The sequence below is a fragment of the Rhinatrema bivittatum genome, chromosome 8 (genome assembly GCF_901001135.1).
Source record: "Rhinatrema bivittatum chromosome 8, aRhiBiv1.1, whole genome shotgun sequence".
Lineage (NCBI taxonomy): Eukaryota > Metazoa > Chordata > Amphibia > Gymnophiona > Rhinatrematidae > Rhinatrema > Rhinatrema bivittatum.
This window is the reverse complement of record NC_042622.1, coordinates 210,767,373-210,783,951: the sequence shown is the minus strand read 5'-3', so window position 1 is coordinate 210,783,951 and position 16,579 is coordinate 210,767,373. Positions and strand designations below refer to the sequence as shown.

General features: G+C 44.2%; 1 protein-coding gene across 2 annotated transcripts in view; it reads left to right on the top strand.

The window, feature by feature from the left end:
- Positions 1–15,556, top strand: part of TRIM50 (tripartite motif containing 50) — a 61,424-nt gene extending 45,868 nt beyond the window's left edge. For both annotated transcript variants that reach the window (XM_029613671.1, XM_029613670.1), the window contains exons 4-7: positions 7,819–8,049; positions 9,009–9,031; positions 10,880–11,004; positions 11,942–15,556. In XM_029613671.1, the coding sequence (XP_029469531.1) occupies positions 7,819–8,049; positions 9,009–9,031; positions 10,880–11,004; positions 11,942–12,495 (933 nt within the window). In that variant the 3' untranslated portion in view covers positions 12,496–15,556. The remainder of the gene's footprint in view (positions 1–7,818; positions 8,050–9,008; positions 9,032–10,879; positions 11,005–11,941) is intronic.
- Positions 15,557–16,579: the final 1,023 nt, after the last annotated feature.

The following is a 16,579-nucleotide window of genomic DNA, read 5'->3' as shown; positions in this document are numbered from 1 at the left end:
GCATCGGCACACCAAGTTCTTCAACTGTTGGGTCACATGGTGGCAGCTATCCATGTAGTTTCCCACACGAGACTGCACATGCGCCGGTTATAATGGGGCCTCAAAACTCAATGGTCACAGTTCCTGCAATCTCTCAACTCCAGAGTTCAACTCACCAAACCAATGAAAGCAGATATTCAATGCTGGCTCTCTCCCACCAACCTATCCTCAGGAGCTCCCTTTCGGATGCCCCCTCATCAGCTAACGCTCACAATGGATGCCTCCAGAAAAGGTTGGGGAGCCCATCTCAACGATCTCAAAACTCAGGGATTTTGGTCTCCACAAAAATCCACGTAACAAATCAATCTCCTGGAATTATGCGCAATCTGGAGGGCTCTTCAGACCTTCTCTTCTCAAGTCCAAGGAAAACGTCTCATGGTGTACACCGACAACCAAGTCGCCATGTTTTACATAAAGAAGGAGGGTCCGGTACATGGACACTGTCGAGAAGCACTTCGAATACTCCATTGGGCGAGTGCAGCCGAGATATCTCTCCAGGCCACTTACCTACCGGGTCTGGAATACGTCACGGCGGATCGCCTAAGCAGGGTTTTTCACCCGCATGAATGGACTTTAAATCAAGATGTGGCCCTCACCATCTTTCAACAGTGGGGCTTCCCCACAATCGACCTCTTTGCCACGGAAAGCAACTGGCAAACACAGATCTTTTGCTCCATCTACCCCAGCAACCTTCGGTATGCCCCAGATGATTTCCTCATTCCATGGACGATGGGCTTACTATACACCTACCCTCCCATTCCGCTCATATCAAGGACAATTCAGAAATGTATTCAAGACATAGCGAACGTGATCCTTATAGCTCCAGCATGGCCGAGACAACCATGGTATGCGATTCTCATGTGACTTTCCATTCACCCGCCGATTCCGCTTGGAGCCCATCAATAACTACTAGCACAAGAAGACGGCTCCCTCCTCCATCCAGTGCATCAATCCCTCCATTTGATGGCATGGAGATTGAAAGGAAAATATTAAACCACCTCGGCCTACTTTCACACATAGAAGATATACTTATCGCATCAAGGAAGCCTTCAACCCGACGTAACTACGCTGGCAAATGGCATCACTATGAGACGTGGTGTAAGCCACGGAACCTAGATCTGTTCTCCTCTACCGCCATCCAACTGCTGGAGTATCTTCACACTCTTTACCAAGCGGGTTTGGCTACCACGTCAGTTCGAGTACATATTAGTGCTATTGCAGCCTTCCACCACTCTCATAATAGCCTTCCCATTTCTAACCATCCTTTGATCTCCAGATTCATTAGAGGCATGCTCCACCTCCGTCCGCCGGTGACAAAAGCCACCTGTACCATGGGACTTGAACATTGTCTTGGAGCAGCTAATGCTGCCTTCCTTTGAACCGTTAGACACAAGCCACATTAAATACCTGACATGGAAAACAGTATTCCTGGTGGCCATCACATCAGCTAGGAGAGTAAGTGAGTTACAAGCCTTAGTTCACTACTCTCCTTACTTAGAATTCTACCATGACAATGTTACCCTTCGTCCTCATCCCACCTTCCTTCCCAAGGTGGCTCCGCTTTTCATCTCAATCAAACCATCACTCTTCCCATCTTCATGCCAAGGCCTCATCACAATGATCAAGAAAAACTCCACTTGCTGGACTGTAAACGGGCTCTGGCTTACTATAAACAAAGGACTCAGTCTCCTATAAGACCTTCTCAGCTCTTTCTTTCATTTAATCCAAATGATCCTGGTCAACCCATCTCTAAGAGAACCATCGCCAGTTGGTTATCACAATGTATTCAGTTTTGTTATAACAAATGGTCAGTCAAATTTCACAAGAAGCCTCAGGCGTACCAAATACGCGCCACCACGGCATCAGTTGCCCACTTGAACAAGGTTCCATTACTAGACATCTGCAAAGTGTCAACTTGGTCCTCCATCCATACCTTCACGTCACACTATTGTCTATAACAGCAAGCGACCTCTGATGCGGCGCTGGGCACAGCAGTCTTGTTGACTCTTCAAAACCGATGAGACAGTCTACTACTCTAGGGGCTGGTGTCCTGACCTTCAAGAACAGATTAAATGGACACAACCCAGGAGCTTGGGACTCCCAGACAGCATGGCTAATTCAGCCCTGCTATCGACAGGAAAAAGTAAGTTTGCTTACTGTAAACGGTGTTTCCTTAGATAGCAGGATGAATTAGCCATGCAATCCCTCCTCCTCTCTAGACAGTCCCACGAAGGACACTTGGCTACAAAGAGACTGAGGAGAAGAGGGGAATCGCGCGGGAAGACAACTGCGCAGCCGCACAGAGTCAAAGCTCTGTGAATCACTGAGGAAAATTCTGTCTACTCCCGGTCGCGTGCACGCTCCCAGACAGCATGGCTAATTCATCCTGCTATCTACGGAAACACCGTTTACGGTAAGCAAACTTGCTTTTTTAGGAAGATGTATAAGGCCTGACTCTTCTTGCTGGCTTTTTGGAGGTCCATATTCAATCACTGTCCAATAGCAAAGTTAGCCGGCTAACTTTGCTGTCTTAAAGTTAGCCGGCTGTCTTAAAGTTAGCCGGATAACGTTTCTGGCTATTTTATTTTTTTATTGATTTATTTTATTTAAAAATGTTTATATACCGCTTTTACAATTTGAGGATTAATCAAAATGGTTAACAATAAACATACATAAAAAATAAGATTACAATAAAAATAAAAATTAAATAAATAAACAAATAAAATACATAAAATTTAACCAAACTCTAATAGACCAAACATGGTACCTTCATAATGTTTTGAATTATGTAGATGGATTGAATGGCGGGGTCGGTGATGAAGAAAGTAGAGGTGCTGTATGGATGTTTTATGTTTGAGAATTGATCAGTGTACTATAAGCTTTCTGAAATAAGTAAGTTTTTAATGTTTTCTTAAATTGTTATGTGGAAGGTATAAGGCGAAGAGAATCAGGAAGTGAATTCCACAGAATAGGGCCAGCTACTGAAAAAGCCCTTTTTCTGGTTAATTCGAGTCTGGCCAGTTTAATTGTAGGTATGTCTAAGAGATTTTTTGAAATAGATCTAAGTTATCTAGCAGGTTTATAAATACGAAGATTAGTGCAGAGCCATGTTGATGATGCATTGTAAATAAGAGCATGAATGATAGTCAATACTTTATATTGAATTCTGTACCTAACCGGCAACCAATGAAAAGAGAATAAAACTGGGGTGATATGATTTCTACGGGAAGTGCCTGAGAGAATCTGAGCGGCTGAATTTTGAATTAATTGTAATGGATAGATTGCAGAATTGGATAGACCTAAGTGTAGTGTGTTGCAATAGTCCAGACCTGAAAATATTAAAGATTGTAGAGCTGTACGAAAATCCTGAAAAAAGAGGAACGGTCGAATTCTTTTCAATAAATGTAATTTGATGAAAGATTTTTTAGTAATGTTAGAAATATGATTAGACATAGAAAGGTCTGAATTAATTATGATTCCCAGGCTATTAGTATGGGTACAAATTGGAATAGAAATTCCCTTGAAATTTAAATGAGAAGGAGGTCCTATGGAAGAATTGACAATAGATGTAAGTTCAGTTTTGGATGGGTTTAATTTTAAACGGTTGTGGTCGAGCCAGGAATTTATTGTAGACAGATACAAAGAGATTAAAGAGAGTGTGTCGGACCAAGAGGTTTTATAAGGAACTAACAATTGAATATCATCTGCATAGATTTGAAAATATACATTTAAAGCTGCAAGAATATGACAAAGTGGGAGTAAATATATATTAAAAAGTATGGGAGATAATGATGAGCCTTGAGGAACACCAGATGATAATGAATAGCAGTCTGAACAATGATTATTAACTTTGTATTTGTTGTTGTCGATTAGTTAGAAAAGATTGGAACCAAGAAAGAACGGTGGACTGAATACCTAAGGATTTTAAACCTGATAAGAGTACATGATGATCCAGAGTGTCAAATGCTGCAGAAATATCTATGGAAATAAGAATGTAATTGGTGTATGCATCAAAACCACGAAATACTGTGTCAAAACAGGAGAGTAGGAGTGTCTCTGTAGAGTGACCTTTTCTAAAGCCATGCTGACCTGAGTGTAAGAGATCATTATCAGATAGAAAATCTGAGAGTTGGCGTAGGACCACTGATTCGATTAATTTAGCTAAGGAGGGAATTAAAGCTATAGGCTAACTTTTAGGACCACTCTTTGACACAGCCAGACAAGTTATTTGCTAACTCTGAATATTGGAATCAGCCAGATAACTTATTCGGCTAACATAACTACTCCTTGACCCACCTCCGGAAAGCCCTTAAGTTATCTGACTAAGATTTAGCCAGATAATAAACTGGGTCAGTGTGTCCATTAGGAAAACCAGGTGGTTGCTTAGAGCGCTAAGAAAAATCCTGCCAGTGTGAGGTCCAGAGAGGTGCTATTCCAGTACTGTCAAAGAAGGAAGCCCAGTCCTGGAGCCACTGCTGTGGGTAGGAGGGAGCGCTGTTCTGGAGCTGCCACCAGTAGAGATTGGGGGAAGTGGTGAATAACCAAAGATTTGCCTAGGGCGCCAAATAGGCTTGCACTGGCTCTGACAAAATATCCAGCTATAATTTAGCTAGATAAGTGCCCAGATATTAATTTAAATCAAAATATATAGAAACACCACTGTGAACAGTGATCCTCTTAATTCTTAAACCAATCAAGAACAAAGTGTTGCTCTGTCGCTGTAGAAACAATTTTTTTTCATAGTTCATATATCCATTTTAAATAAAAATATTCAATGTTGAAATTTCTATTTCAATACCTACACTCAAGAGTAGGCCTAGTAATTTTTCACTGAGTCTTGATTATTCATTTAACGAATTTTTATCTGCAAAAATATTTTTTAGGAAGAGCAAAAGGTTTCATATAGAGTGTAGGTGTCCCCGCACCAGTATTATATTGGTTATAATCATTAACCTCCTGCCACCTCCACATACATAATTTTTTTGAAATAATTTTTAAAAAAAATATTTTCTCTATATAGTCCCAAGATTTCTATGACGTCCGTGTTGTGGTTAACACTGCTCTCTAGGCGGAGAAAAGTAAAACTTTTAGGATGAGAATTATGCTGATATTTGAGCATCAGCTGACATCTTGAAACATCTGTTCCGAGACATGGAGCGGCAAAAAGCAGAGTAATCAACAGTGCAGCGAGGTAAACTATTTCAGTAGTTGAAGATTTCTACGGTGATATTCCCCTGAAGAAAGACTCAGGGCTGATACATGGACGTGTCGGGATTTGTTTTCATCATTTATTTATTTATTTATTTAATATTTATTTCTATACCGGACTTCACGAATAGAATTCACATCAGGCCGGTTTACATGGAACTTAGGGGATAAACAAGTGTAACCAAACAAGAAGGCTGAAACAAGCAAAGGCATTGAACAAGGGCATTGAACTTGGGGGCTAAAGTAGCCAGGAAGAAAGGTAGAGCGGAATTAGCAACAAATCCTACCTAATAAACGAAGCTTGACCGACGTGCCGCAAATGCGCAGTAGAGAGCAGCTCTACCGCGCATGCGAGCACATCGGTCACAGTGTGCCTCTTGAAAATAAAAATGGTGCTGTAGGAGCGGCGGCAGCGGCGGCCCGAAGACCCGGAGCGGCAGGAGCGGCGGCGGCGGCAGCACCGGCCCGAAGACCCGGAGCGGCGGCGGCACCGGCCCGAAGACCCGGAGCGGCAGGAGCGGCGGCCCGAAGACCCGGAGCGGCGGTGGCGGCCCGAAGACCCGGAGCAGTGGGAGCGGCAGCGGCGGCCCGAAGAGCGGCGGCGGCGGCACCGGCCCGAAGACCTGGGCAGGAGCGGCGGCAGCGGCGGCCCGGAGCGGCGGCCCGAAGACCCGGAGCGGCGGCGGCATGCGCGCGAGGGAGGGACAGACTTCCTTCCGTCCGTCTGTCCCTCCCTCGCGCGCATGCCGCCGCCGCTCCGCGTCTTCGGGCCGCCGCCGCTCTGGGTCTTCGGCGGAGATCGACTGAGGGGAGGGGGGAGGGAGGAGTGACTGAGGGGAGAGGGAGGGAGGAGGGAGGAGTGACTCGGGGGAGAGGGGGAGTGACTGAGGGGAGGGGGAGGGAGGAGAGGGGAGGGGGAGGGAGGAGGGAGGAGTGACGAGGGGGAGGGAGGAGTGACTGAGGGGAGGAGGGAGGGAGAGAGAGGAGTGACTGAGGGGAGAGAGTGGGGGAGGTGGGAGGGAGAATGAGGGGGAAGGAAATGATCCAAAAAAAATGTTAATGTAGCCCGTTTTAACGGGCTTAACGGCTTGTAAATAATATAAAACGGGTTATGAGATTAGTAATTATCTCATTCCTTGGGCTGAGTCCGAAGTGTCATTTTGACTAGGGGAAGGCTTGGAGGAAAAGCCACGACTTCAGTTTAAGAAAGCCAACACCAAAGAGACCTGAATGTACCCGCTCAAATATCAGCATAATTCTCATCCTAAAAGTTTTACTTTTCTCCGCCTAGAGAGCAGTGTTAACCACAACACGGACGTCATAGAAATCTTGGAACTATATAGAGAAAATTTTTTTTTTTTAAATTATTTCAAAACAATTATGTATATGGAGGTGGCAGGAGGTTAATGATTATAATCAATATAATATTGGTGCGGGGACACCTACACTCGCTGAGGTAGATCTTCAAAACATACGCGCGCGTGTACTTTTGTTTGCGCCGCTGGTGCGAACAAAAGTACACCAGATTTTTATAAGATACGCGCGTATCTTATAAAATCCGGGGTCGGCGCGCGCAAGGCTGCACAAAATCGGCAGCCTGTGCACGCCGGGCCACACAGCCTGCCTCCGTTCCCTCCGAGGCCGCTCCGAAATAGGAGCGGCCTTGGAGGGAACTTTCCTTTCGCATCCCCCCACCTTCCCCTCCCTTCCCCTCCCTTCCCCTATCTACCCCACCCCCCAGCCCTACCTAAATCCCCCCCCTACCTTTGTTGGGCAAGTTACGCCTGCTTCAAGCAGGCGTAACTTGCGCGCGCCGCCCCGGCATCTCCCGGCACAGGCCGCAGTGCCGGGGGACTCGGGACCGCCCTCCCAGCCTGCCCCCGAACCGTCGCCCCGGACCGCCCCCTGCCCCCGGACACGCCCCCTCCCGCCCCTTTTACGAAGCCCCGGGACTTATGCGCGTCCCGGAGCTTTGCACGCGCCGGCGGCCTATGCAAAATAGACGTGCCAGCGCACGAGTGCCCTGCGCGCGTAAATCTGGGAGGATTTACGGGCGCAGGGGTTTTAAAATCTACCCCTATATGAAACCTTCTGTTCTTCCTAAAAAATATTTTTTCAGATAAAAATTCGTTAAATGAATAATCAGACTCAGTGAAAAATTACTAGACCTACTCTTGAATATAGGTATTGAAATAAAAATTTCAACATTGAATATTTTTATTTAAAACAGATATTAATTTAGCCAGATAACTTCTTAATTATCCAGCTAAATGCTTCTGAATATGGACCTCTAAATGACTACATTACTATTATAGCAATGTAGATTATCTTTTACTGCTGTTTTAAGGTATCTGTTTTGTATAGCTGAATTTGCTGTTTTTATTTTTTAATTTGTCTGCATGGTTTGTTTTATTGTATTAATGTGATTTTGTGTTATTTGTTTTATTGTATTATTGTAGCCTTCTGTTAAGTACTATAACTACTGTAGGACTGCCTGGAGCTGTATTAGATAAGTGGCATAAACATGTAAATTATAAATAAACATGCCTTTTCCCACCCCACCCTATGCAGAATGAGTTGGATGTCTTCAAGTGTATTATACGGAAGGAGTTCCAGGAGCTGCACAGGTACATAGAGGATGAGGAAGCTCATTTCCTAGAAAGCACAGAGAGGAAGGCCTCAAACCTCATTGCCTCCATCGAGTCCCAGCTCCAGCAGACGACCGGAAGCCTGAAGCAATTTGTGGAGATTCAAAATACGCTCGAGAAACTGAACAATGAGAATCACTTGAACTTTATTCGCGTGAGTGTACCTCCCCTCGCCTGAACTCCCGCCTCCCTTTCTGGGAAAAAAAAAAAAAGAAAACTCAAATTTATATACCAACTTTTCTGACAGATCAGCCACTTCACAGCCAATTCCTTAGGTATTTCCCTGTCCCAGAGGGCTTACAATCAAAGGGCTTTCTCCCATTTTGTGTCTATGGAGAAAAATGCTTAGTAAATAGGGTCTGGTAATAGGGGATGAAGGGACTTGCCCAAGGTTACAAGGAGCATCAGTAGGATTTGAAGCCTGGCTTCCCTGCTTTGTAGCCCACTGCTCTAACCTCTAGGCTACTTCTCCCTCATCTCCTTTGACTTGTTCACACTTTCCTCAGCCTCCCCTGAATCTTCTTCCTACTTGCCACAAGCCTTCTTATTTGCCTCCCTTCTCTTCCCAGGCTCTTATCAAGACCCACTTAGGGTGCAGCTGGATAACAGTGAGGGAAGGGAAAAAAGAATTCCTGCCATATGACACCTCTAGTATTACAGTGTTTGTATGTGTAGAAAGGGTTTTTTCATCTCTAGTGTATGTACAATGCTGCATGACAGCACTCTTTTGTACTGTAGACCCAAGGTTAAAGGCATAGTGCTTCACTGTACATCCAAAGCTGAGGCTATATATTGCTGCCTTGTACATCCATGGTTGTGGGCATAGTGCTGCATTGTGTAACCATGCCTGAAGGAAAAGTGCTGCTCAGTTTACAAATGCTTAAGAGCTGTACGCCCACGGCTGATAGCATGATGCTGCACTGTACATCCATAGCTGAGGGTATAATATTGTATTGTACACCTACTGCTGAGGATGCAGCACCATGCTGCATGCCTGTAGTGTGTCGGGGGTGCTGCCCTGCACACCCGTAGTCAATCCTGGGCTCTGTGGTGTTTTATAGTGTCTTTGCACATTCCAGCTCCTTAATATTGTCCTTATTTTGTTTGTTACAGAAATATGGCTCTCTCCCTCCAAGGTAAGAGAAAAGGGAGCACAGGTGTGTATAGCCTAGAGAGAAGAAGGCTCTGCAGGCATGAATGGAGTGCTAAAGGGAGGGAGGTGTGTATGGGGTGCGGAACAGAAGGGTCCACAGGAATATATGGAAAGCATGGAGAAGAGGAAACTCTAGGCACATATGGGAAGGAGAAGAAGGAAGAAGATCACTGGTATATATGGGGTAAAGAGAGGAGAGAATTGCCAGTAAGACCATGGAAATGTTTGTTGTGGCTGAGGGAAATAGTAATACAAAACAACAGGAGGAAACATAGGATCTCCAGTGTTTACTTCTTAGGAGATCTTACAACAAAATTAGAAGGTAAGAAGAGGGAACTGCAGCTCTGGCCTCTCCATCTTCTTACTACCTAAAAAAAGGACCTTGGAGTCATTGTGGACAAGACATTGAAATCCTTCGTTCTGTGTACAGCCGCAGTCAAAAAAGCAAATAGAATATTAGAAATTATTCGGAAAGGAATAAAGAATAAATCTGAGTATCATAATGCCCTCGTATATATCTGCGGTGTGACAAAAATTGAGTACTGTGCACAATTCCACTTGCTCCATCCCAAAAAAAGATATAGCAGAAGTAGAAAGTGTGCAGAGGAGAGCATTAGAAATGATACCTGGGATGAAGAAAGGCTAAATGGGTTAGTTTAGGAGTCTTCACATGAAGCTCCAAAGAGGTAGGCTCGGAAACATCGTCAGAAAATATTTTTTCATGTAGGGGGTGATGGGTGTCTGGAATCCCCTTCAGGAGGAGATGATGAAGACAAAAATGGCAGTGGAATTAAAAAAAAACAACACAGGAAATAAACAGAGAATCCCGCATGGCAAGAGGATGGTAGTGAAGGGTAACCTGCACAGAGCAGTGGTTCAGTCAAAAAAAAAGCAGTGATACGATAGCACTTTGCTTCCAAAGAGGCATTGGGGTAACTCAGTCTTAAACAACGCTGGCTTTCCAAGAAGGCATGCGGAAGCCAGATTTTTTACAATAGACTCGCTGACTTTGGTGGCTAGGAACGTTATTACCAAAACTTGGCAATAAGACATAGAAGGGGGGGCCTGAGTGTTTGGCTTGCAAGTACTGGTCTTGCAAGAAGCAAAGCAGAAGATTGGAAGGCTTAGCAGAGGTGGTGGAGGCCATCACTATAACACATTTTAGGCATGCTTGGGACAGATATTGAAGGCAGTGGTAAGAAAAAGGTTGAGATGTCAGGTAAAAGACATAGAGTAGGTTAGGTTGCATACGGGAATTCTCCTCAAAGTAGAGGAATCTCAACTGGGCAGCAAGTTGGGCCATTTTGGTCTTTATCTGCTGTCCTTTACAATGTCACAATGGTCTTCAGCTTGAAGAAGAGATAACAGAGGGGATAAGATTGAGGTTTATAAAATCATAAATGTTGTGGAACAAATTGATAGGGAATGGTTACTTACTTTCAATAGTACTAGGAGTAGGAGAGACTCCATGAAACTAACTAGTAGCAGATTCAAAACAAATTTAAAAAAGTGTTTTTTCAGTCAACGATGTGAAATTTATTGATGGAAGATGTGCTCAAGATTTGAAGTGCTGAAAAACAAAATATAAATCAAAATAAGTAATTTAGTGGTATAGTTGGATTTTAAAAAGGTTTGAACAGTTTTCAGGAGGAGAGGTCTATTAATAATGTAGACGTGGGGATCACCAGCTCTTCTAGGAATGAGCAACAGGGAAGGAATCTTCCCATTTGGATCTTCCGGATTCTGGATTAACCACTATTGTAGACAGGATGCTAGACTCAATGGACCATTGGTCTGACCTAGCATGACACTTGTTATGTTCTTACATTAGATCTCACCTTCCCCAGAAGCACCCTGCAGATGGTGGCTTTAGTGCTGTATCCTTCAAGCCAGGCTTCCGACATGATGACATTAAAATCACTGTATGGAAACGCATGTTCCGCAGGGTGCTGCCAGGTAAGCCCAGGCCCTATCTCAGTCCCATGTACTGAGCCAGCCCCATCCTGATCCATTCTATAGCCAGCCAGTCTGTGGCCTCAAACTCAATCCCATGCCAGGCAGATATCCAGACAGCCAGTCCCTGGGCCCCATTCTGATTCCAGCCAGTAAGTCAACCTCTGGGTTCCAACCCATCCCACACCTGTCCCACAGTAAGTCGGGCTGCAACCATAGTTATTGTATAGCCCATCAGCCAGCTTCTGGGCTGCATCCCAATCATATACATACCTCACAACCAACCAGCCTTCAACCCCCATCCCAATTCCACACCTTTCCCACAGCCAGCCAGCTCCTGGACTCCATGCCGATCCCATAGCCATCTAGCCAACCAAACTCTGATCCCCATCCTGATCCCATGCCTGAAGCATAGCCCAGCCGCCTCCAGATCCCATCCCAATCCTACAACTCTCTCATAGGCAGATGTCCCAGGCTCCATCCTGAAACTTCACCCCTCATCCAGCTAGATAAACAGCTACTTTCCACCTCCATCCCTCTCTTCGCATAATGCCAGATGTCACACCATCCCTCTTCTCTTTCACATGGCCTGTTAAGATCAAGGATTTTTTTGCTTGTATATTATGGGTCTAGGTGTTTTGTTTTTTGATGCATTTTACTCCATTGTGCTTTTAAAAAACTTATTTAAGTTTTATTATCTAAAGTTAAAGAGAAACAAATATACTGAAGGAATCCCCCTCTTACACTACAGGCTTCTTCTCTTCCCTTTAATACCACAGACCTGGTCCCCACCTCCCAGGGCAGGACCACTCCTCATCCTCTCAAATGAAAGGTTTTACTACCAACATCTCACGTTACAGACCTGGACTGGCTTCTCACTGTATAGGCCAAGTTCTAGCATATGTAATGCTATATTTGTTTTCCCTTTGCTTTTTCTCAGCCCCTGAGGTATTGAAGTTAGACCCTATGACTGCTCATCCTGTCCTGGATCTGTCCAAAGGGGATACGGTGGTGCAGTGCCGTCTCCTGTATACCCGCCGGGACAGCAACCCTGAGCGTTTTGACAACAGCAACTGCGTTCTGGCCAACAAAGGCTTTTCCACAGGCAAACATTATTGGGAGGTGGTTGTAGGAGCCAAGCAAAAGTGGCGTCTTGGCATCATCAAGGGTACCACCAGTCGCAAGGGCAAGCTGCAAAAGTCCCCTGACAATGGTGTGTGGCTCATTGGCCTGAAAGAAGGCAAGGTCTATGAGGCCTTCACCAACCCACGAGTGGTGCTGCCACTCACTGCACGACCGCAGAAGATTGGCGTCTTCTTAGATTATGAGAAGGGTGAACTGTCCTTCTACAATGCCGACAGCCCCTTAGAGCTTGTCCACATCTACACCTTCCAGGCAGAATTTCAGGGCAAGCTGTACCCACTCCTGGACACCTGCTGGCAGGAGAGGGGCACCAACACCCTGCCTCTGCTCCTACCTGTGCCTGGCATGTAAAGACATGAAAAGTCCATGCCTAGGGGATCTGCCAGCATATTAGCTGTCATCAAACAGCAGTGGGACTGAACCTGTGTGCTGGGGGCGAGCATCCATGGACCGTCCAGTGAGCTGCATGCTGGCTGCACCTGAACCTGCAGGGGATCTCTAGGTAGAGAGGATACAATTACTTCTTTCACTTGCTGAGCATGTGCCATGTTGGATTCCAGGAGCGAGAATGGATCCAGTTGCACTGTCTACAAGTAAGAAAATGTGAAGACTACGGGAGCTATATTCTGTGCTCGTGTTGCCATCCTGACCTCATTTTAGCATGAAATTACATTCTAGTCATTGTTTTCTAATCCCCGTCCCAATGGAGCTTTTTTGTTCAAATCCTAATGAAAATACTAGACTTGGAAGTTGGGTCCTTGAGCTTTTGCCTCTGACATTTATGTCCGCAGATTTCCTGGAAAGTAAATGTCTGTCTTATATTTTCTTGGTCTTTGTTGGTGCCGTTTCTGTCAGAGCGAAGACTGGAGGATCAGACGAAAAAGGAAACTTTTGGTACACACGGTCTGCATTAAAGAGGTACTTAATGAGCTGTATGTGACTCTTGGGATCTGAAAACTTATGAAAATTGGTACTTGTTCCATGAGGTAGTGAGACAGAAGCTGCCTAACTCTCTGTCCAGGACTTGGATTGAGTCCTGCAGTGGTTAGATCCCCCCAACCAGGGTTACAGACTTATGGCAAACATTTTACCAACAATCTAAAGTTTTTACTGACTTACCTTTTAATGTCTCCATTTGGTGCACAGCTGGACTCACTGTGCCAAGATTTCACCCCTTTATGCACCAAGATATAGTGTCTGATTCTTGACTTCTGAAGCCTTTCAGGGCCTGAGCCCACAGCACCGGAACCAGGCTCCATAACTCATGATGTTTTTAACCGACATGAAATTATTTTTATGGACATTTATTTTTTTTTTACTGACTGTCAAAAGGTTTACTGACACTTGGCTTCCCTGCCTTTTCATCCCCCATCCACCACTTCACTCTGTCTGGGGCTGGGATGCAAACACAGCAGGCAAGCAAACTCTTCTAAAGTCCTGCATCATAGTCTGTCCCCTGCTGAGCCCTGAGTTATAACAAAGGCATGGTACAAAGGAGTTGTATTTTCAACAAGGCACATATGACACCTCTTGTGACACATTTTATTCATAGTGAACAGAGTAAATGACATCTTGTTTAGGGCAATTGAAAAGACAGATCCGGAGCCCAGCTGTGGCACTGTGGAGTGCATTTTATTGCACTTGAGTTGAACACAACCACAGCTGGCTGCTGGAATCTGATTGGAAAATTATTTTTCCATGAATATGTTGTATTTTTCCACAGTTCCTTGTTTAGCAGCAGTCTCGTGCTGTACTTATATCGCTCTTAGTCATTTAGGGACCGGTGGCAAATAATTTCACAGCTTATGATTTATTCACTGAGGAGCATAAGGGCGGTGCCTCAGTCATACAGATGTGTGAGCAGGATGACAGTCACATAAAAGTGCAAGTGTGGTCAAGCAAGAGTATGAGCTCAACACAAGTCACTTACTGTATGAACAGTGAGTGGTCACACATGAGTAACAAAAGAGCATGAGCGTGATGGTGAAATCATGCAGGAGCACGAGCATGGTGATGTGATAACACTTGATGCAGTCACACAGGGAGGGTCATTTTCTATAGGACGCATAACCTAGCACATATATGCATGTTGGTGCGCCTGCATGTTATAAACTGTGCAGCAGTAGCTGTACAGCATCTAAAATACTGCATATCTCTGCTCCAAATGTGTGTACATATGTTTCAGCTTGTGTGCACTGGCTGGATTTTAAAAGCCCTACGTGCACCGGGCCTATTTTTTTTTAATCATTTTTATTAAATCCTGCAAAATATAACATATACAACAATGTCATTAACACAGCAAAAGTACAGACCGTTTGGTACAACTTCATACATGACAATACAATACTACTATTTGCTTCAAAGTTCCTTTTAACAAATTTTCAAGTTTTCTCACCCACCCACCCTCCCCTCCTGGCAATGGAAATCAATACATATAATCATATGGGAGCAAGTTTAACATGGCAAGTCAAAGTGATCAGAGAAATAAAATAAGTAAGAAAATGGTTAAGAGAATGATGAGTAATAATCCCTCGGAAGGTCGTGGAATTGTTTGTGAGCCAAAAGAGGAGAACCTCAAGAACCCTACGAGGAGGCCATGCAGAGACAATGGTATGCCACACATTGCCAAGAGAACCCTCAGGCCTAAACGAAGCGCCAAAGAGAATCCTATGGTTTCATTTAAGTTTGGTCCTCTACCCACTGGATTATATGGTTTCCACACCTTTTGAAAAGAGGATATTGGGTCATGATGTACCACAGTGAGGCGACTTAATTGGCAAACACTATGCAATCTGTGTTGGACTTTGGGAAGGCTAGGTATACGACTAGATTTCCAGTGGGCTGCGAGTTCAATTCTCGCTGCAATAAAAACTTGTTGTGCGAAACGCTGGGCCTCTTTATTTAACGCAGCAATTGGTAGATTCAGTAGAACATGTCAAGGTTCAACATTTATTGGTATATGTAAGACAGTGGAAATCCAATCAACTGTGGCCATCCAGTAATTATTTAAATTCTTATATTGCCACCAAATATGATAATACGTACCAACACTCCCACAACCCCTCCAGCATCGCTCCGATAGTGTTGATGTAAAACGATGTAGTGTAGTCGGAGTATAGTGCCATCTGTATAGCATCTTATAACAATTTTCTTGCAGCCTTGCGGATATAGAACATTTATGAGCTGCCATAAAGATATGGTCCCAGTCTGCAAGAGCACAATGGTGGTCAAAATCATCAGACCAAGCAAGTTGTTGGCAAAATATGCCAGAGGGTTTTCTATTTAATAAGGCATATATTTTTTATATTAGTCCCTTCATAACAAGTGCATTCATACAGACATTTTCAAATAAAGAACCAGATAAACGCAGTGTGCCAGCTCTCATTTCCTTTCCCACAAAATGGTGTAGTTTGGCATACAGCAGAAAGTCTACATCTGGCAGATGGTAATTAGCCCGCAGCTCCTCCTGTGTCATAAGAGAATCTTGTGTCTGAATATGTTTGAGACGGGTGATGCCAACGGTCACCCAAGTCGGCGCTGCCTGCTTCTGTAGAGCACTCGGAAGAACTGCATTGGTAAACAGGTGGGTTAATAATGTGTATTGTTCCGGCCCAATTAAGGAGGATTTCCACTGGGTCCAAACTCTTAAGAGTGTTGTTCAAAGCACATAGCAAGAATGAGATCGCTTTCCATGTGCTTTTGTGTTGCCAGGGTAGGGCAGATAATTTTATTTATTTTATTTATTTAAAATTTTTATATACCGACATTCATCCAGGATATCACATCGGTTTACAGTGTAACACAAACAAACGCCAGGCATGGCGTTTTACATTGAACAAATAAAACAAGTTAACAAATGAATAAATGAGGGTGTGAATAACAAGGGGAAATTTGCATTAAATAATCAACGAGGTTTGTAAATATATACATATGTACAAAAGGAAGACACTAAGAGATAAGCAGTTTAGGGATAATGGCACTAACTCCAGCTCCAATAAAATCCATTGTGGGACAGCTACTATTCTATGAAGAACTACCATTGCACTTAATTGGGCTGCACAATAGTACCAAGATAAATTCGGCATGCTCAATCCACCTTTGCTCTTGGGAAGATACAAGATTGCCCTAGATACCCTTGGTGGTCTCTTGCGCCAAATAAAGCCACAAACTAGTGAACTTGTTGCCATTTCCTTAACTGGAAGGAGGGTATGAGAATGGGGATAGTGGTAAAGAATCAAGCCTGATACTTCACTTGGAATACATATCCAGCACAGCTCACTGCTTCAACGGCAGGGGGAATGAACAGCTGTTACTACCCCTAACCAATTAGCTAGATACTTCACTTAGATGCAGCTCCAGCACTGCTATCTACATCGATGGCGGGGGTGGAAGGGAAATAGAACCAAAAAATTACTTATAAGCGCCAAGAGTAACA